Here is a 21725-nt window from a genome sequence, read left to right as displayed (position 1 = left end):
TTCCATCACTTGTGGAATACCACAAGAACTGTTCTACCTGCAATGCAGCTTTACACTGTAGAAGCTAGACAGTAAATATCGAGACATGTAAATGGGCATCGGACCTTTGTGTAAAGTATTTTAGCAAAAGTTTTTCTCAAGGCAACTACAGGTCAGCTACCGCAGTGGGAACTGCTCTGTGATAGGAAGTACTAGCTATTTATAGTTTCCCACTGCCATTTTTAATGCTTACGCTACTACCATACAAGATTAAATCTTGTTTACATGAGTAACTTGTCACATCTGGATTAGCACTCCCAGTGGTGAAGCTGCACCAATGCCAAAGTTTGGTTTTCCGGGAGTTTTTTTGTTTTTGTTTTTCAATGGATGATGCTAGAAGGAAAATTTTAACTACATATACATTGGTTTCTACCAAAAAGAGTATTCCATGCAACATTAGGAGTCTCTCCAGCACTGTTTCCCATTCAACACAAGCAGGGAGACAGAACAGGTGGGAAAAGGCTAAGAACAAAGAAGAACGCCCCTCTTCTGATCTGGTTGTAGCTACTTTTAGAAAGCTGAAGAGGAGTCAATTCTAATTATAAAACATCCCCATTGAGAACAATACTTCAATCTTCTTTGCACAAAGAGAGCAAGAAAACACATGTCCCTGAGGTGGGAAAGATATGCTTGCTTAGTTTGAAAGCTGAGCAAGGCTTAACTTCATCTGCAAAGCTCTTATCCAGATCTGAAGTCTTAAAAAAAAAAAAAAAAACAACCTGCAAAGCTCTTCGTTACCTCATGATTTACTTGTAGTTGGATTAAAAACACAAAAAGCAGCAAAAACAAACAAAAAACCAAGCCAAGTACCTCTGGCTTATCCTCTGCAGAAAATGCTGTCAAAGTTTTATCAGTTACCAGATCTCTTCCACTGTTAATATCCAAACACTTACCTTTCTAAGAATACCAGTATTACCAGATAATCAGAGCCAGTGGTTTTGTAACTTGGCATAAGTCCCCCCCCCCCCAGTACTCCCTCTATTTTTTTTCCTATTGCATAGATAGAGAATTCTTTTTGGGAATATCACATGGCCAAGACTTTGTGAGCCTTCAGCTTTTCCTATGCAGCATTCAGCTCAATATCCTAGTCTTCCCTGAAAAAGCTTTTAGGAGTCCTTGATACAGACAGTTTCTGCTGTAACATCCCAACCATAAAAAATGGTATTTTTACTTTAATTATTATTTAATATTTTGACTGTAATATATTAAATAGGGGCTCAAATGTTTTCTTCCCCGTTTGGAACCAGAAGCCTTCAAAACAATTGACTGCAGAGAACATGCAGCAGCATTTTCATTTGTAGATGTTTTTTCTATCTGTTAGCTGTCGTTAGTTCTAGTTGCAGTACTATCCAAACTAAGAAGTCCTAATTTTTTTTTCTTTTGCCTTAAACCCCAAAAGCTTCTTCATGAATAAAGGTTGTGTGTAAGTATTCTAAACCAATGAAGCAGCTGAAAAACAAAAGGTAGTGACTGAACGATGAGCTGTATAGGCAAACAAAGCCATCTACGGAACTTTGAGGATTTTTAGTACCAGAAATACATTGCATGCAACAATGTTAAGATTTCTACTTACTTCCTCATTAAATAATTTGCTAGTTTCTTTTTTAATAGGGTCTATAAGTTGGACCTGGCCTGCTGAGAAGCCCACTAGAAGAGAAACACTTTCTGCTGTGGCTGTTAAGTGATTGAAGTCATGGCATGTAGGTTGTGTTCCTTTGTATATCCTTTTGTCTATTGGTTTACTCAAGTCCGCAGCCTGCAAAAAGAGCAAACAGAATTTAAAAAGTTTATCACAATGTATACACATACAAGTTTAGTTTGCAAATGAGCTTATACTAAGCAACGATTTATGCAGTCACAAAACCTTACTTTAAAATACAGCTCTGTATTTATTGAAGACCTCAAAAGATGTCTTCAAAAGGCTTATCTTTTAATATAACGCCGCACTTCCACATTTTTCAATTTTGTTAAATGCTACACCTTTGCAACTACATCATGTGACAAACCAGTGACGACTGTTCAGTAACACAAAGGCTCCAGTGAGTCTTCAAGATCAACCTGTTTCCTGGGTTCTCCTGCAAGAAGCAGCATCCCATCACATTGAGACAAGACATCTTCCATTTCCCTAGCAGCAGTTTTCTCAAAATGAAGTACAACTTAGTTTTGGCAGTGGACTAAAAATAGCGTATCTTGGTCCTTGTACTGTAAACGTATCATTTTATAACAGACAAAAATGTGATACTATTATCAATATTAAAAAATGATCAACTAGATCCAAGGAGAGAGATTTCTAGGAACACTGACTCAGAATGTTGATACTATGCTTATAAAATATTTTTAAAGCAATTAGGTTACAAAATAGTTGTGCTTCTGACATTGATTTATTAAACGTGAAAATACTTTGCACCATCTATAATCAAGGATGATTTCTATGGATCAATATATCATCTGAATTTACTGAACAATCCAAATACAGCTTGGACAAAGTAAGTGCTAGCAAAACAGAAGAACTTTAATATAAACAACTGAAGATCTGGCACTTAAGTGTCAGAAGAATCAAAAAAACAGAAAAGCAATTTAAAACACTCTCTCAGTTGTGTAACCCATGTTTATCCCCATATCACTTCTGAACAGACACCCTAATCTATCATCATCCAGAGATTATAACCCACACATTTAATATGCGTGATCATACATCAGGTTCAACCTTTCTTTTTAACTCCCTATTTACTAGGTTCAGAGTCTGTAATTAGAAAGCTGCAGTTACTCCATAATATTACAGACTCGAGATGCAGCTGTGATTTGGGACTTGGATTCTATTCTTGATATATACTTTTACAGTATTTTTAGTCAAGGGAAATCAGGCCAGCGATATAGGAAATAAAACTTGTTTGATGAAGTGGACAAGCTCCATATAAAAGAAAATTGCTCCAATGTATTAAACCTGAGTACAACATTTGAAGAGCAGCAAATCCATAGCATGCATGGAGCTATACTGTGGGAAACCAGACCTGCCTGTAAGTAGAGCAAAACCGTAACTAGCTACACAGTGATTCACATCAGGTGAGCCATTTCCCAAGGCAAATTTAACTATGGGATACATGTGATAAGCATATGCATATGCAGCAGCATTAAAGTTACACTTCTGCTTTGCAGCATATATTATAAACCAGTTTAGTCAGGTGTATGGCCTTCTGGTTGAAGGCTCCAAAAGGAGACGATGTATTCCAAATTCTGAAGTCAGCATATTAAAAAGTTATTCTCCAGAGCCCAGAGAACCATTATAAGCTAAAAAAGAATATTAGCAATACCTCTTCAAGGAGAACTTAAATAGAATGCTAGCTCTACTGGGATCATAGGATAAGGCACACGTCTACCAAGGAGCATCCACAGACACATGTAAATCTGTAACTTGAAGCTGGAAAGATCAAATCCTAGAGGCCATGTGGTTGGATCTCCTATATCGTGCAAGATTCTCTTGTCCTAAAATAATACAAAATATGTGGAATCAAGAGGTAACTCCCTAAATGGAGAAAATGTTTCTAATGGAAGACTGTTTTACAGTAACATATAGATATATCCCTCCGTACCTCAAAGAAATGCTCTCTCATCTCACCAATGAGACAAGGTATGGCCTCTGGACAAGACTTTCAGCAGAACCAAGTGCCTCAGAAAGGAGATCCCTTTCAAAATAAACAGAGCTCAGCCTGAATCACGCTGAGGGATCAGAGAATGGTTGACTCTTCCAGCAGTGGAAAACATGAGTATTCCCAGGGTCGTCTTCTTTTGAATCCCTACTATTCTTTTAAGTGGCACAGAATTGAGAGGTAGCTATTTTCAGATTGAAATTACACTTTGCCCTTTTGTCTGGTCAAGATGGGTTATTTAGTTTTGTTTCAACGTTCACTATATTTTTGGTAGTCTGAAAAACTTGCTGTGGCTGAAGTCTTCTGAAATTGTGTGATAACAGATCTAGTAAGACATGAAATTCTGATAAATGAAATCTAGGCACAAGACTTCCCTGTGCTTGTTCTAGCTGCTCTTGGGGAACCAGATGGCATGGACAATCTGTTTGAACTTCAATGGAGTATAAGTAAACTAATTCAATTACCAGAAGCTAGACTTCTACTGAGAGGGGTGCTCTGCCTTTTACTTACATGCAGCTAGTGTTTTCAGTTGTGATTACGATACAGTTGTCTCATGAAGATAAGTCAGAACTACAAGCACAAAAACACTTTTTTGGTCTTGTTCTCACTTCACTGAAAGACAGGATAGAATCAATGATCATAAGAACCAAAAGCCATTTTCTCTATTTCTGCACATTTGAAAGTTGCTATTGGATTTTTGATAAGAACAAGAAAAGCCCTTACTCATAAAATTCAATAGGGCCCGTGACTCAGCATTTCATTAGCATACCATTAAGGCCATTTGCTGTAGCTGTACTGTGAAGGATCTGATCCTCAGAAAAGAGATTTTCCATGAGATCCTAGGATCTGACACTATTTACTCAACAAGGTGATGTGAACTGCCACTCTCAGAAGAATGCTGATGTACTTCAGAAGAGAACTGAAAGATGTTGGGATTACGTGTTACTGAACGCAGCAGCTACAAGCACAGGATAAGGCATGCTTGGCTACGCTTGAGCTGCTAGCAAGTTATTTGCATGGTTTTTGTCCCAGTTCTTTTAAATTTTTCTTCTGAAAAAAATATTTAACAGTATTCCAGCCTGTCCACTTTGAGGAACGTATTCCATGATGGATGATTCATGATGACAACAACACTGTAATTAGAACTTATGTTTAGTCTTGACTGAAACAGGTTGGAGCACCTAATGCAAGGTTAAGAATCAATCCTCCCTTTGAATGAAATCACTATGCAAGCCATCAAAGTACATCTTCACTAATCAAGCCTCTGTAATAGCACTTGGGCCAACCGATACCTGCACTGGAAGCCTCTCTTTTTCAACATGCACTGGTATTTCAAGTACCCCTTGGGCAAAGGAACAAGGAATAATGGGTATTTCACACGAATTTCACTCAACAGCTGTCTGAAGTCAGTGATGCAGCTGAACAAAATTGGTGTATCTGGGGCACCAACAGTTTGAGTCCTGTCCTTGAACAGATTCAAAGTCTCAAATCTTACACTTACAAGCAGAAGAAAAATTGACTAACATAGCCATTCAGTTCTTTGTGATGAATTTCTTCTCTATTTCTTCTCTAGAAGAAATAGAATGAATTTCTTCTCTAGAAATAAAACATGAATCACATAGTGGTTCTGGGGACTTTCCAGTCCCATTTAGTCACATCATGCTATTTTAGCAGCAGTGTTACCTTCACTCCACTGGGGTAGGGAGAAGGAAGGAAGGAAAAAGTTACAATAAAGGTGTGTGCATATGAGTATGTAATTTGCCCATTCACCCTGAATCAAGATTTCAGTAGGAAGGTGGTCAAGTGGAACATCTTAACCACAGCTTTAGATACCTAAATACCAGGAACAGAAAGAAAAAAAATCAGTTACCTCAACCTGAAGCAAGTGTCGAAGATTTCATATTCTGATATTTGAAATGTCTTATTAGGATGGACATCAACAACCTTGGTTCCATATCCTTATGCAATTCTAAGGTCAAAGCCAGATTAATTTCTGTCCAAGATTTATTCTTTTGATGTACTATTGATCTAAGACTCAGCTTTCATACTACAATTTCACAAATAGTGAATCACATTATTTCAACTCAGCATTTAATCATGCTCCTTGACAGATGTGAGTTCTTCCTCTATCTTTTTCTTTTCCTAACTTACATCTGCAGCTTTCTGCAAATTTTAGTTATTGAAATCTATAATAGATGCTACATTTCCTGCCAAGCTAAACAAACATCTCCCAGATCAGAAAGGGAAGGCGTTATTTATTAATTTCTCTCAGATAATTTCAGCAGTAGCCATTAAAATGTTTCCTTTTGAGACTTGACAGTATTTAATATCAGATTTGCCAGGCTGGCTTTCAGTTGGTCATATGAGTAAGTCAGTTTGAGACAGAATATTAGGTCTTTAAGCCTGGAAGTAAGAGCAAACATTTAATAAAAAATTCACTTCCAAAAATCCTCTTAAGAGAATCCCCCCTAGTACAAAAAATTAACAGATCTTGAACTGCAGATTACGGGTTGGCTATGTATGCACAGCTACAGCACCAACACAAGATGACAAAGTACTAAGATCCACTTTTGAAAACATTTTTTCCAGCATTTCTAGAGCTTGGAATTCACAACACTACTTGCAGCTTGTATCTCTTCGACACCTTGTTGATTAGGGATTTAATGCTCCCTGCTCCATAACCATAATAATTGGAGAAAACGGTGCTTGTTACAATGCTATACAAGCAACTACAGAAATCAACTCTTACAATTGTTACTAACTGGACTTTGTTGAATTTCACAGATGCTCTTTAAATTCCTAACTGAAAAATAAGCTTTGCTGCAGCACTGTGCCTTACAGGATCCCCTGCAGTATATCCTTCCCCCGTGCATGTGCTGCTCTCCCTCTCCTTCCTACGGGGCCGAAGGATGGCAAAAGCCGTGCAACGCAGCTGACCCATGGCAAGAAGGTGCTGTTATTTCAGGCACTTGTGTAGAGTTTTCTGGGGAACTCTGCCCAGTGACTCTGTACACAAGGGCTTCTGCCAAAAATAGTACCTTTGGGACTTCACGCTGGAAATCCCTCTAATTCCCTCAGTATCAAAGGAGTAGATTTCTGGAATATTTTTGTAGAGCCCAGCACTGTTAATACCAACAACAGAATCATTTGTAGTTACTTCACCCTTGCTTTGAGCCGGTCGGATCTCATAGCTGACCCAGCTTTGGGCTGGAGGTTAGACTAGAGACCTGTCCAACCTGAAGGACCCTGGGTCCCTATGCTTAGGACTACCCAAAGCGGCAGCAACAGGGCCAGTCCCAGCTTACTTAACAGGTCTGGTTTATGTCTTAAAGGAACTTCAAGCAGGAAGAAAGCTACGGGAACAAGTCAGCTGACTTTCCCTGTGAAGAATACTGACACAGAGCAAAAGTTCCGTTTAATTTATACGCACAAACACCATGAAGTCCAGGCAACACCCCCTCCACCTATAAAACCCCAATAAAACACTGTTCGGTACAGTTGACAGTGTCATAGCCGATCAGTAATTAATTCGTTTCGACAAATGTAGTCAGCAGCCTGTCAGCTTACATGCAGCTAATGACCTTAGCTTTCTTGGTAGAAGGCTTAAAGTCTGGCAAGGTCTAACAGCAGGCCCAGGAGTCCCGCAGATTCAGTATGAACCTTTCGGGTAACAGACAAGTGAACACACATCCAGGGCCACCTCAGAAACCCCAGAAAAAATTAAGAACTAGACTGAAAGATTCTAGGAACGCTATATAAACATATATAAAAACATACGTGTAGATATACTTTTGTGTTTGTTTATATATAAAATGCTCTTTAGGACTCTAAAAAGCCAGCAGACAATCACCATTTAAGTTGCCCTGTTTAAAGTGGGTCTCTTCAACGAAACAACAGTTTCTCAGATAACTAAGAACAGTTGAGCTGCTTTTTCCGTACCTAAGTGATTTGCTTAACTTGAGGGTTGCATAATGGGCATTGTGTGTGTAAATACAGACCAGTTTTAAGTGTCTCCTAATTTTTACAAAGCCATTAACACTAGGGAAAAGTTGGCCTTTATTTTGCAACATTGCATTCAATGCATCTGCTTTATACTGAAGTCACAGCCAAACTCAGGAAAACCATTCTTTCATTTTAAGTTTTGCTTTTAGTATTTGTCTGAACTTTCAACTCTGTGAATTGGAGCACCAACAGCTTAATATCCAAAACAGCAAACCCGGTGCTGGACTGCGTGCTGCCACTTGATAAAAGGGCAGGTACCAACTGACACTAGAAATCAGCACACCTTCACTTTCTCTTTTTCCTCTAATTGGACGTAATAGAACTTATGAGTAAGCAAAAAAGATCACACTGGACAACATGAAGTCTGAAAATTGAAAACTAAGAAATTGGGACAAAAAATAATTAGCAAGCAGAAAAAAAATCTACTACTTTTAACATGCAGTCTCAAAGACTTTCCATTAAGGTGTTTCTCTATAGATTCCTTTCTCTACAAAGTCTTCAGAAAGTGTAGATGGCAACCCGTGCCAGTTTTACCTTCAGAAACTGAAAGATTCTGGTCTTTGAGACATGGACATTAATTTGGCTTCATTGACAAGGGCAGATTTTCTGATGTATTTTTTTTAATACCTTAATATTTTGAATGATCCAACTTGAAGTACAATGTAATTTGCATTAGCTCCAGGCAAAAGCATTTCAAGATTTATTTCTACTTAACAGAACGTTTCCTCTCCTTAACAGCACTGCTCCTCATGAACAGGGTCCTGTATCTTTGCAGAAGGTTTTTATAAGTTACCAAGCACTTGATTAAATGCTGAACAGGAACACTGAAGGCACGTGACAGTTTCTAGGATACTGTATAAGAACAGCTCTGTTAGTAAAACAGGGGCACCAAGTAATTTTATTTAACCTAATTTATTTTTAAAGTGTTCCACACAACTTATCCATAACAAAGTCTTAGATATCAATTTTGTACAAAGCTGCCTGAACAACTGGGAAGCTACTTGATATCCTTCTCCCTCCTAGATTTAACTTCCACTTGAGGGCCATACAAGACATAGCATGAATTTGGAAAGCAGAAAAACATTACTTAACAGGATTTCAGCCTTTATTCATACAGCAGACAACTGTGACCATATACATTAAAATAAGAGCTCTAGTCCAGACAACTGGACATAAATCCATATTCAGGCAAAAATCAATTTAGTTTTCTGGAGCATCCAATCAAATCATCAAATTCTGTTTCCAGAAGAAATTTCTCAGCACTTAGAGCAAGAGCACGCACACAACGGTTTGAAATAAATCTACGTGGTATTAACTGAACTGAATGGTGGTATAATTGGCAAGATCAAGAAAGTAGATGTGAACACCATAAAGAACAGGCATAAAGGATTGACTTGTAACTACCACAGCAGTGTTAACTTCATTTTAGTAATGCTTTGAACAAAAATATTTCTGATTACAGTATAGATCAGCACATCCTATTGGAAATATTTAAGGTGAAAGTACTTGTCTACCAATAATGCTTAAAAAAAGTTATTTTTATTTAAAAAGAGTTCAAAAAAGAAGACAGAACAGCAGGCACTCCAAAAAAATAAGAATTCTTCTCTGTTTGCAAATCCCTATTCACTTCACATATGGAATATATGTGTATACTAGAATATACGTGTGCATACAGAAGCAACTTACCCTTTGTTTCCCTGTAAGACTGGGCAAAGGGCGTTAAAGTAGGACATGAACGTTAACTCATTTGCGCTATTGTAGGCCAGGGAGGTTGAGGGAAATCAAAAAGTTTTGAACCCCTCTGCATAAAAAAAATACTTCTGCCTCCTGAGCAGAGAACACCACTACTGCCTTTATCTGTGACAACCTGACAGAGGTCACTGCGATTGTTCCTGTGGAAGTTAAGGGCTTTTCAATTCACCGCGTCAGTCACTTGCTAACATTTCCAGGCGAGCTGGCAGGGCTGCCTCCCAGCAGAAGATCAGAAGTACGTACACCTCGTGCCAGCGCTGCCCACAGAGCCGGGTCATACCCCAGGTGCCAGCCCCAGCACAGCTCCCCGGAGCGTGTCCCATCCCGGTCGGCCCCGAAGAGGTGGGTGAGCAGCGCGCAGCTTCTCCAGGAGAAAAATAACAGCCTGCTCCAGGAAGTAGGCTGGAAGCACTCCAAGTAACTTGAGCAATCTTCAGCGGCTCTACAATAATCAGAGCACTAAAACTTCAGGGAAGTGGCATGACGCTGTAACCTTGCTTTTCAAAAGGTGTTTGTTTCTATATATTGGACATTAATTTTTACTATTCCCACACAAGAAAAATCTGTCACTTTCCTCCCCAGAAGTGCTTCAGTCCTTTAAATCCCACTTTCCACAGCATGGCTTTATGATGCGATACAGAAAGAGGAAAACAGCTTTAGTGTTTTCTTGAGCATCTAAACAATCGCTCAACGCCACACAGAAGAGCAGCTAATGAAAGAAGTATTTCCCAGCCCTTATGCTCCTCTTACAAGGTTATCCTTACTGTGAGTATCAGATAATGACATCATCAATTCAGATAAAAATTACAACTGACTTCAGTGTTACGCGCTTGGTCACACTAAAATCTGTAAACAGGCTAGTCAAACAACTCTGAATATAGGCACTGTATCACACACTCCCAACAGGCATGAACTGAATTAGATGTTCTATTTTGGTTTAAGCAATTAGTTGCCTTTTTTTTTTTTAGCGATTTTTTTTTTTAAAAGGAAGAAGGGTAAAGAAGGCATGATACATCTCTTCCCAGAGGCTGGTCTACAGGATTTTGGCTCAATTGTTGTTCAGCCAGCTGGATAAAACCCTCTCAGGCAGCAACCCAATTCCGAATCACGTATGTTTTGCATGCAGTGCAGATATCTTCCTCCTCTCCTCCCCCTACTCAGCTCTTTTTAAAGAGATGCAAGGAAGATCTCACTGTGCAGTTTTAAGATCAAAACAATGATTTCTCAGGGCTATAATTAAGCCATGGGTGAAGGGGTCACATTTACATACTGGTCTCTCCCTTAGTGGCTTAAAAATTAAGATGCAGATTTAGGAAGTCATGGCACAAACGTACTTCATTATCATGGACTGCAGAACTGGACCACAATCCCCGTTTCTTCGACACTGGGCAGAAACATGTCCCAGAAGTGAATTCAAGAAACTTGCTGCATTCATTTATCATCTTCCATCCTAGATTTCTTCAAGACAGCCATTTAAATTGCAAACGAAGTTTAATAACACTTTACAGGATTTGTTTGTATTAGCTACTGCACAGAACAACGAATACTGCCAGGTTTTAACACCTACTTTCTGCTCATTATTTGCTTAGATGACTGAAGCAACACATTCCAATCAAGTTAAATATATAAAACACTATCAGCTCTGAATTTTGTTCCCTCAGACTTCATTGAATGGCTTCTTGTTACTGGGAAGAGACAATATCTAATATTTCTTACATATACAGCACTTATATTGCTTATTAAAATAAACAGTCCCATCCTTTTCACTATTTCCACAGAAGTTTTAAGATATCCCACTTTTCACCGCTTCTCTGAATCTTTGTTCTAATTCTATTTCAGACATGTCCAATCACACTTAGATCTACCAATTAACACAATGGAATATGATTTACTCAATTGTTATTTCTAAAGCTCCCTTCCATGCCATTTTTTACAACAAAGAAAAATTAAGTTTCAAGTATTGACCAGTTAAGGCTGAATCATCCTGAGCACTCCCCCTTCCTTTTTGCATAGTGGTACCAAATTGACTCAATTTTTTTTCCCCCCTCAGTGTGCCACCAAAAGATTAGTGGGAACAAGCACTCCTGCTCCCTCACCTAGCAAAATTACATCTCCCAAGTTTCTTACAACTGCCTTGACAGTTATGTAAATCAGTCCACCTGCAATTTCTGCTGCTTTTCTCCACCACCACCACGCTTTTTTCCCCTCCAGTTAAAATTTACTGTGCCTAATCAATGGCAACAGTTCATCACTTCCAGTGGCCTCCAAGTTCTTACTTTCCTTTGAACTAACCCCTCCTATGATCTTCCAGATGTTTTCATCTGGAAAGATGATTTTTGTGTTAATTATGAAGCGATCCTTAAGTCCCTTTGAAAAAGGTCAGCAAAAAGGCACAAACTAATCTGTAATTCAATACAACAGTTCCTATTTGTAACAAGTCTGCAGATCAGCCTCTTTATTCTAAAACTCATCAGAAATCCCAAACACCATTTCAGCTTCAAACTAAACTGTTCCATCACCCCTAAACATTTCAGGTTTTACTAACACCACTTCCTAGTCACTATAACATTAAGCCTTTCTTCCCGAGATACCCTGTGCTATAAAAGCAAAGGCAAACTAATCATAATTTCTCAGTAATATCCTAACTTGCTTTCTCTTAACCTCTAAAAATCTGACAGTCACCAATCCCATTTATGCAATATATAAAGTGATGAGGCTAAGTCTCACATTTTAGTGTGCACAACCTCGATGCCAAGCTATGACTCTAGCCTCAAACTTCAGGAATATATAAGTATGGGGGGGGGGGTGTTTGTTTTGGTTTTAGTTTTATAAAGTAGCATCTCTCTCAAGCCACAGGATGATTTTTCTGTGTAACACAGCTTCCCCTCTGGGAGAAGAGATTTTGGAAAAGATTCATGTAAATATACATACTAATTTACATTGAGAAGTGTATGATTTACATGCTGCCATACCTGTGGAAAGTTTACAGCAAGCTACATGCAAAAATATCAGATTTCACCACAATATCCTGACATAACTGATGATACAAACACGGTACTTTGTACACAGCCAGTTGATTAAACAGGCAACCCAGCAAACAGAAAACCGTCCCAATTAAAACACCAATTTACAGATCTCAGTTATGGTTAGCAAGCCTGAAGACAAACTGTGGGAAAGTGAATTAAGTAATTCAAGAACTTTTACACACACAAACACACATATATATGATCTAACAACTATCCCAATCACATCTGTTAAACACGACATGGCACACTGAAAATACATAAAGGTTGATTACTGTACTCCAGTAATTTATCTGGCTCCAAGAGGCTATTCTATTCACTCAATGCCCTTACAGTTAGAGGACAAGTGAACAAAGAACGTCACTCTTCCCTGCTTGAGAATATTGCCTGCTTTGTGTAAAACTCAGGACTGGAAATTAAGGTTTGCTTGATAAAACGGATTTTAAATTAGTATTCTTTGGAAAAGGGATCTGAAGTTACGAACAACTGCATTTGTTCTCTGAAGTGACTATTTCAGTTTACAAGTTTTCTTCTGTGTATCTTAGTTTCCAAACTTTGGCATGAATTTCCTACTGTGTTTGCCATGGTAACCAAGCAGGCTGAGCGTCTACTTGAAATTCTGCTTAACTGTTTAGTGTTGCATGGTAATCAAGATACATTAACATCCTAATGTACTCCAGTGAGCAATTCTCACACTGGAGAAATCACCTTCAGTGTTACAAACCTTAAAGGATTTTTTTGTCGTTATTTAATATGGGAGGATAGTGGGGAAACTTCATTGCCAAAGATGTGCATAAATAGCTACCAAGTACACAGCATACACCCAAACACGAGGGACAAGGTATATTTAAGGAGCTAGAGTAGAACAGGCTCTATTTGACAGTGTTTTTTCTCCCGTGAATCAAGATTTTACACTCACGGTAAAGGGAAATTTGTTCCAAGAGTGCACTTCAGTCAGATAGCTTCCATATGCTAAAGCTTGTGACCTGGGAGAAAACAGTCCTGCTGCTCTGATGCGAGAGGAGCAAGGTAACAGACTAACTTACTTCAAGTCCTATGATTAACGTTAGCAGGGCCAAGCCAAACAACAGTTACTAGCTTCTCTCAGTTTCCATTTTGAAGAAAGATCTTTCTTCAAACGTTCAGCTCAATAACAGGGTCATGAATACAAAAACATCTGTGTAAGCACGTGCAATCATTCCTAATTCCCAGAAAATGCAAATGCTTTAGTCTACTAGGATTTATATAAAAGTAAGTAAAGAACAGATTAGCAAGTCTTAAAACAAAAAAAAAGTTTACTGCTTACTTGTTTAAGCCTCACCGCCTCCCAGAAAAACAAGTGTTGGCTGGTCACCTCTCTTTAGAATAAATCAATGGACCCAGTACTACATGATGTTAGTATTGAGGAAAATCCCACCCTCTACTCTGCTCATCTTAAAAATAAAATTATATAGTTCTGAACTCCAACATCTGCTGTATAAATACAGGTTTAAAGTACAGCAAACTATCTCCAAGAAAATCTAAAAACCAAAACCCCCTGAAGCTTGCTTACAAAACTACTGAGATACTGTTACCACAAAACATAGCACGTTCTTCCCACAATATCTGCAAAGTCAGCTGTATGCCCATTCTTTCATTGGGCTTTAGTGTCTCCAGCTCCTCAGTATCTTGAATTTCATTTCCTTTTCTGAATCTAAAAGCCAGTACGGTAGTCTCCCTGGGTACCACAGATAGTTGGATTTGTGTTTTCTTCACTCTTTTTGTCTGTCTGGGCTCACAGAAGTTTCTGGATGAAATGCTCTGCTTCTTCTTAAAAGCTATTCTGTACTTCCCATGGAGTCTGTAACCTATGACACAACAGTATTTTCATTATGCAGTCGTTCAACTATTAGCAACAGCTTACGGCAGGGCTGGTCAAAGAGCAGAATCCTTCTGAATTCATAGTTATTTTGTGTGGCTGGGATTTGTGGGAGATGTGGCAGTGTCTCTCAGACACCTAGGGAGGGTTTTGTATTATCTATTCTCTCTCTTCTTATTTTTACAACTTTAAGAACCAGTGATTGCTTTGCCACGCTAATTAAAATCATACTCCTTTTTCTCCAGTTTTACATTAGATGCCATCTTCTCCTAATAGCAGCAGTTGAAATTTACCTTCATCAACAGAAGCAATCACAATTTCATACAATATTAAAGACATCTCTTCACTATTTAGTATGAAGGCACTAAAGACATTTCCCTATTTCTATCAGTAAACCTCATTTGAGGGATCTTCAAATTGCATCTGTTTCCTCCTGCCCTCAACAGCTGTAGCACAAGCTAGCTCAGCTTGATAACCACGCCATAATGTTTACATCTTCTCAAAGTTTTCAGGCTAAAGCAAAAATTCCCTAAATACATCTTTTTCCAATGAAGTTTCACCTCAGTTACAGTTCTGATATCAGCTTGTTTCACCTTATAAAATATTCTGTGAACAGTGATCCCTCCCAACTTATGAGAATTTTGCCATCTTGTACTTGTTCTTACTTTTTTGTCCAAAGACCACCAATGAAAATAGTGTTTACAAAACCCCTCCTGGAATACCTCAGCTTGAAATTCTCTTCTCGATCATTGTTACAGTCCCTGCAATCAGTAAGAGATGTAAAGAGACATCAAGAACTATTCTGATTCAGAATGAGTTTAAGTTCTAGAACTCCTTCAGTTAAAATATGTAGTATATGAACCTAGAATTACCAGTTCAGACAAGGACATAGATTGAAGAGATGCTTGAACAAAGTTATTAATGAAATTTAAACCACTTGAGATAGCAGCACAGATGAGACTTCAATAGTCAGACAGCGAATTTTTAAACTAAATAATGGTGGTTCCAGTTCTCTCTTACTACCAGTGTATTACACTGGGAAGGGAGAGCACCTGAACTTCAAGGAAGCTTTCTTACATAATACGTTGCACATTAACGCTTTCTCTCAGTCTAGACTGCAGGGAAACAACATTTTACCTTAAAAAAAAATCTAGTGCAGAACTCTACTACCTTAGAATTTCAAAAGCTGAAACAAAGTAACTGTAAGCAGCTGAGGATTCTTCTCAGCATTGTACCATTACAGGCAAACACAGACACCACTACAAATAAATCTCTTTAATCCTTTTTCATTTACTCGTAACACTTTTTTCCCCTCTGCATAGTGTTCTTGCATGCTTTTCTTCTACCTAAATATAATCAAGGATAAGCCTTAAGAAAATGCCTTCCTGTTATTCAAGTCAAACGGGCTTTAGCGTACGTTTTCACCGTTAAGAATACAGTGAATTAAAAAGCAACTAGTTTCAGAGTAGTAGGGACCAGACTGAGTATTTGCAGGCACTGAATGAAGTTCACGCTACAATATTCCTTACGGACTGTCACATACTGTGTAAAGAATCCACCACCTTCTGTAAAGCTTGGCACTGAAGCACATTTTTTAGTCTCTTCACTTTTGAGGAATTGAGAGAATTAAAGTGTACTGTAACAATTGCATCTTTTCTTGACTACTTTATAATTAAGCTCTTCAAGGTTCTTTTAAGACGTATGTTTAGTTATCCGTAATTCCTTTCTCAACAGTTACAATCAAAGAGGTTATAACAGATTCATAGCTCTGAAATTAAAAAGATAACCTATCTTTCTGATCTCTTTCTTGTTCCTTATCCTCCAGTGAATCCTTTTATTTCCTCCTAATCCTACAGTCTAGTCACACTGTTGCCTACACTTATAATCAGTCCTTTCTCACCTGTTTTTAATGCAGAATAAGGTACAATTCAGATCAACTGAACAACGGTAAGACATACTAGACGTAAGAAAAACTAAAATAAAGAGGCATGTAAATATTAAATGGATTCCACATAAAACCACACATTCAGATACAATTCAATTGTTCTCGTTTGATTCACTGGCTCAGCTGGGAAACTTACTAAACGCTTAGCAAGTTACTTTCACTTGGAAATAGTTTATATTGGCTCATCTCTAAGTAAGACTGGTTAGAAAATTATAACTGGTAAAGGCGACACTCATTTAAATTGGAGCAGGCAGACTGCTTTTAGATGGCTCCCCAAACCATGGAACAAACTGGAAACATCCCAGGACTTGCCAGCGTCATCTCTTGCCTTGGTGTCTCCTCCCCATGCCCACACAAAGCTACCTGACCTGTCAGACTAGTGGGCTAGCCCAGCACGCCTTCAAAGCCACCACTTGCACTTTAGCTTTGAACTTTAATTCTTTTTCTTCTCTGAAATACTAGTATGATGTTCTTTGGCTATCAGAAAAATGCACTTTAACAATACACGAACATCTATGAATACTCATTTGAGGTTGACTTTCTGTTGACATTGCTTTTGTTGTTTCCTTCAAGTGATCAGACAACCAAAGTATCCTTAAAATACATTACACAAAATTAAGTTCCCTGTTAAATTACTAAGGCTGTTGTAGCTTCAAAACTGAAGCTGCCCAAATTCTATTTCTTTCAATTTTAAAAAGACCAAAAGACAGCAAAGCCACCTGTGGAGTGTTACAAATGTGTTTTATGGCCAAAAATGCAGTCGCCTTATCTTTTCCAAATGCACCAGTGAAGCCTGAAGTTGAACACTCCTTTCTTTAGGTGCATTTACAAGTATAAAAAACAAAATACACAAAGACTTCACAGATAAAAAACACAGCAAGAACCTGCCTGATTCCGGGAATCAATATCAACTACTTAGTTCATTAGGACTAAGCTTTATTAACCAATTTACTAGAAATCTACCAGCTACTACATGATCGTTTTTAATCAAATTAAAGCAAGTTCAGCTTCAAGTAGACTTGTCAACAGAGAAATATAAATTCATACTGCTCTACAACACATACATTACAGTTCTATTACACTAAATAACCTGCAGGCAAGCAGTATTAAATAGAGTTTCCACTGGTTCGCCACCCCAGTATTTATCTTTTAATGTTTCCCCCACCCCCTTTCAGCACATAAGAAAAAAAGTTATTTCTTTAGGATTAGGAAAAGAAAAAAAAAGCAGCAGCAAAAGAGCTCAGGATTATCCGTTGCTATAACAAACCAATGTTTTAGTCCAACTGTGTAAATTCACTGCTTGAAAGAAAAAATTATCTGTTACAGAAGAGCAGTCTGAATAATTGTAGTCTGCATTGCACTGTTGCTATAGAAACTTATGTCACCGTAGCAGTTAATTGTTAATCAATTTATATTTTTTCATTACAAAGCTCAATAAGAGTCAAATACAACACAGAAACGTCTGTCCAGCAAGTCAGAATTGTGCCTTTTTCTGGCTACTGTTGGATTTTGCAAGCCCTACAGGAATGCCAGACATTTTTGATACGGTAGTTTTATTAAGCCAGCAACTCCCTCGTGTTGCAGCGTATTAACAAAACATTACTAGAACAAAGCCTAGTTACTTTTGTACTAAAAATAAGATGTAGTTAGCTGTTATTCTAAGAGCCCCAGAAGACTTCTACAGAAGTTACATGAATAAGTTATCTACCAAATATATAATCTGTGCTTCAGTACCACAGTGAGGCCCACTGGTTTATACCTCTTGTGGTCATGTTTAGTAACAGACAGATGAAAGAACACATCTGCCTTAGCTCTTGTCCTGAAGTTGTTAATTTACAGTAATGCGTCTTCCTTCTGGGGCTGGAGGCATTTCATAACAACCCAGCAAAAAGTGTTACTGAACAAGAGCAAGAGACAGGCTAGGAAACACAGCAAGGGCCAAATGCCTAACACATACACTGCGATGAACTCAGATTTTCCACTATCCCACATGTACAAGGTCTAGGATATAACCTAGTCTGCAAACCAGAACTTTATTTTGGGAGTTTTAAAGCAAAAGGCAGCAAGCTCCCAACTTTGGCACAAGTTTTCCCCAAAGCTTTATTTTAAAGTAAGCGAAGTACTATAGATACTTTAAGTAACGCTAAGTGCTGACAACTTCACTGGCACAGGTATTATGCGGAAAAAAAAAAAAAAAGAGTTGCTTTGCCTATTAATCGATTTCAAAACACCATTTAAAGGTCTGAAAGTGTTTTATTTACCACAATCATCCAACATTGTCTCTTTCTTCAGGCCGATTTTCGCAGGAGGGAGCGATCAGAGTACCTATTGTCACTTACTGACCTTCCTGCACACGGGTGTGCAGCCAAGTACCCACCTCTCAAGCCTTTTGCCAGACGCGGTAGCAGAAGCCTGTATTAGAGCAGGGAGCTGAGCACACTTAGGGTACAAACAGAACACAGCCCAGCTATTAAATCACACACACCCCCCCACCACTGATATAGCATACGAATATTACACGTGCTTTGAAAGCAGGGATTTCTGCTTTCAGAAATAATCACAGCTCATACCTTCAACCAGCACTGATCTCCCCAGACTGTCCAAATTAAGTTTTCCTCTACATCAGCTTGCACTGGAAGTGCCACAGCCACCACCTACTAATCAGAGATGAGACAAATGAAGGAGGGGGTCCCAAATGACTCCAGACAAAGCATGGCAGAAGTGTTTTCTAGCATCCTAAGACATGCCTTCTCTGGGCACTGATCTTATCAGCATCACTCTTGTCTTGTTCTTTTATGTACAAGTAAAGCCTGTATCAGTTTAGGACTAGCAAAAAGCAGTATGCAGATCAAGCAGAGCAATGCTGACAAATTACTTTTTTGCAAAAGGGGTTAATCCATGCATGCTGCTCCAGTGCAGAGTTAGAGCAGCTAAACAAGTTGTCTCTAGACTGCTGCAGCAATTTAACTGACAACAAGCACTGTGCTGCTCCGGCAGGAGAAGTCTGCATCATCTCGAGCATCACTAAAGGCAGCTTCATCTGCACTTCTGTTTGAGCTGCTCAGAATAGTTATTTGTCCCATCTTCCTGATTCAAAAGTACTAACATGGTACCCACCCATGCTTTTAACTATCCTAGTTCAGAGACTGCAGTTTTGCTAAAGCAGAACTACACTGGCACAGTTAATTCTCGGTAGAGTTGTCCCACCAACTGTTAGGTCAGAAACTTCATCTAGAAGAACAGCATCTTAAAATTTTGCAGGTGTTTGCTACTTGTACACAACACAGCCATAAGTTATTCTGTACAAGGGAACAGTTTCGCTGCTGAAGGTGAGAAAGGCAAGCCATACCCATGTATTAAACTGATGTGAATATAACCAGTTTCCTTGAGAGCACCCTATATTTCTGAAAGGCTTCTTCGGGGAAAAAAAACCATCCTCCTGAATTAAAACATTCATACCAAGCAGGCACCCTTTTTAATTAAAGAAGTCTCTAGTTATTTATAAACAATAGAGTAATAATTTGAACTGAGAAATGCTGACACATGCGAGATGGACTAAAACACAGGCAAGAAATGCTGCATTCTGCACTACACATGGTATCAAACTTTGAAAGTGGTATTGCCTAATCATGCAACTATTCCTGTCCTCATAAATTCCTCTTTAAAGATGGACTTTCTTGACACCCTAATTGTACACAGCTAACTATTCAAGGTTTCTGGCCCACTCTCCTATTAAAACAGTGTTTGTAAAAACGTGGGTTTTTTTTTTTTTTTTTTTTTAAATGACATTTATGTTACTCAGATGTATTGTTATCCTTGTGACTGTGCAGGCTAAAGTGTCCATAGGGCACCATTCCAATAGTTTATTTCATAAGACTCGTGGATTTGAACACAGTTTCAATATATACTGCCATCCACTCAGTCTCTGGTTGTCACTGCTCCTCCTTCCCTTAATTGAGAGGGAGCTTTAAAACCATATACTTTTTTATGCTTTTAGTTTATTTAAAACCATAAACTGGAGTCCTCTGCAAGTTTTACACGCTATCATTTCCCTGACAAAGTGCATGTAAACTCCCAGTACAGGTAATAAGAATTACATCTTGCATTCCTAGTAGACTGAGGATAATTAAACTTGCTCCCAACGTCCAGTGTTCACACAGAGTTCTTCCTCCTTATCCCAGGGCATTCTTAACCTCAAGTTCTTGCTCGGACTAGCATTTACTCTAACTTTACACTTCACATTCTCCAGGTGTACAAAGATCAGGAACTATTAAACAAGGAACAGTACAACCACTTTCCAATCCCATACAGAGTCAACAACAGAAAAGTAGTATTTTTTGACCATTACAGCCACCTGAGAATTCCGTGATTAACTCTTTAAATTAGAGACTGATTAGAGCTGGTAAATCAAAACCAAAATCAAAGTGCAGAAGGTATCCCTTAGAGATTTGTCATTCCATTACAAACAGCTTTAGTGAACAATGCAAGAGTAAAAATCCAACTCCAAGTTATGCCACTGTCACCGGAAAGAGTTTCACTGTAGTGCCTGGTGGTCCTGCCCACACAAACTACAGGGCTACATTCAGCCTACTGACAGTCTGCTCAATAGAAGCTGAGACAAGCAAAATCAGCTGCTTTATTTTAAGCTCCAGGGGGCAAGAAATTGAAGGAATGTAGATGCTGGAAGATGGACTGCATACACATTTGGACTTACAAGTGGGGTGAAGTAATCAGGAAGAAATACTCAATTGAGGAGGAAACAGCAAAATACTATTTTACCTTACAGTATGGCACATTTAACGTTGCTGTTTAGTTTCCCTAAGCTTTCTAAGAGAAGAAAGGCATTATTAGGTTGATGAGCTTTGGCCTTCCCTGGCCATTTTCAAACAGTAACTTGTCCAAGTGTGTCAACTCAAAGTCAGGACAACAGTACAACATGTGGCCTTTGAATACACATTATTCAAAACAAAGTATTTTGGAAATATTTATGATATTTCCCCGAGATCTACACTAATACTTCAAAGTAGGGCATTAAATTTGGTTTTACAATGTCAAACAAGACAATTATGGCTGCGACCCTCTCAGAGGTGGGTCTAGGCAATGTTTATAAATAGAGTCTGAAGCATCTTCAATGTATATTTTAACTATTAACTGTCAGATGTCAAAGCATAACCCAAACTCCTTGCAATCTAAGCACACAGTACAACCCTTTTGTAAATATTCCGACAAAGCTGGCTCACAAAACTCTTTAGTGTCACAGAACTGTTTGTAGTACAAACGATCATTATTTACATCTGTGAGGCGTTATGACTAAAATTTTGTTGTCCTGCAAAGATTAAGCACCACAATTAATGGCTTTACACTAAGTTTCTCCAACTTACTTCATGTACAAATACATTTTAATACAAAATAAAAATTCTACCCACAGTGGCAAAAAAAACACCTCACTGCCTACAAAA

The 21725-nt window shown here is 38.4% G+C and overlaps 1 protein-coding gene across 4 annotated transcripts in view; it reads right to left on the bottom strand.

The window, feature by feature from the left end:
• The window catches only part of WDR20 (WD repeat domain 20), a 44314-nt gene that overhangs the window by 14921 nt on the left and 7668 nt on the right, over positions 1–21725 (bottom strand). For all 4 annotated transcript variants that reach the window (XM_035551184.2, XM_050710924.1, XM_035551186.2 and 1 more), the window contains exon 2: positions 1613–1795. In XM_035551184.2, the coding sequence (XP_035407077.1) occupies positions 1613–1795 (183 nt within the window). The remainder of the gene's footprint in view (positions 1–1612; positions 1796–21725) is intronic.

This window comes from Cygnus atratus, chromosome 5 (genome assembly GCF_013377495.2).
Source record: "Cygnus atratus isolate AKBS03 ecotype Queensland, Australia chromosome 5, CAtr_DNAZoo_HiC_assembly, whole genome shotgun sequence".
Lineage (NCBI taxonomy): Eukaryota > Metazoa > Chordata > Aves > Anseriformes > Anatidae > Cygnus > Cygnus atratus.
This window is presented reverse-complemented; position numbering and strand designations above follow the sequence as displayed.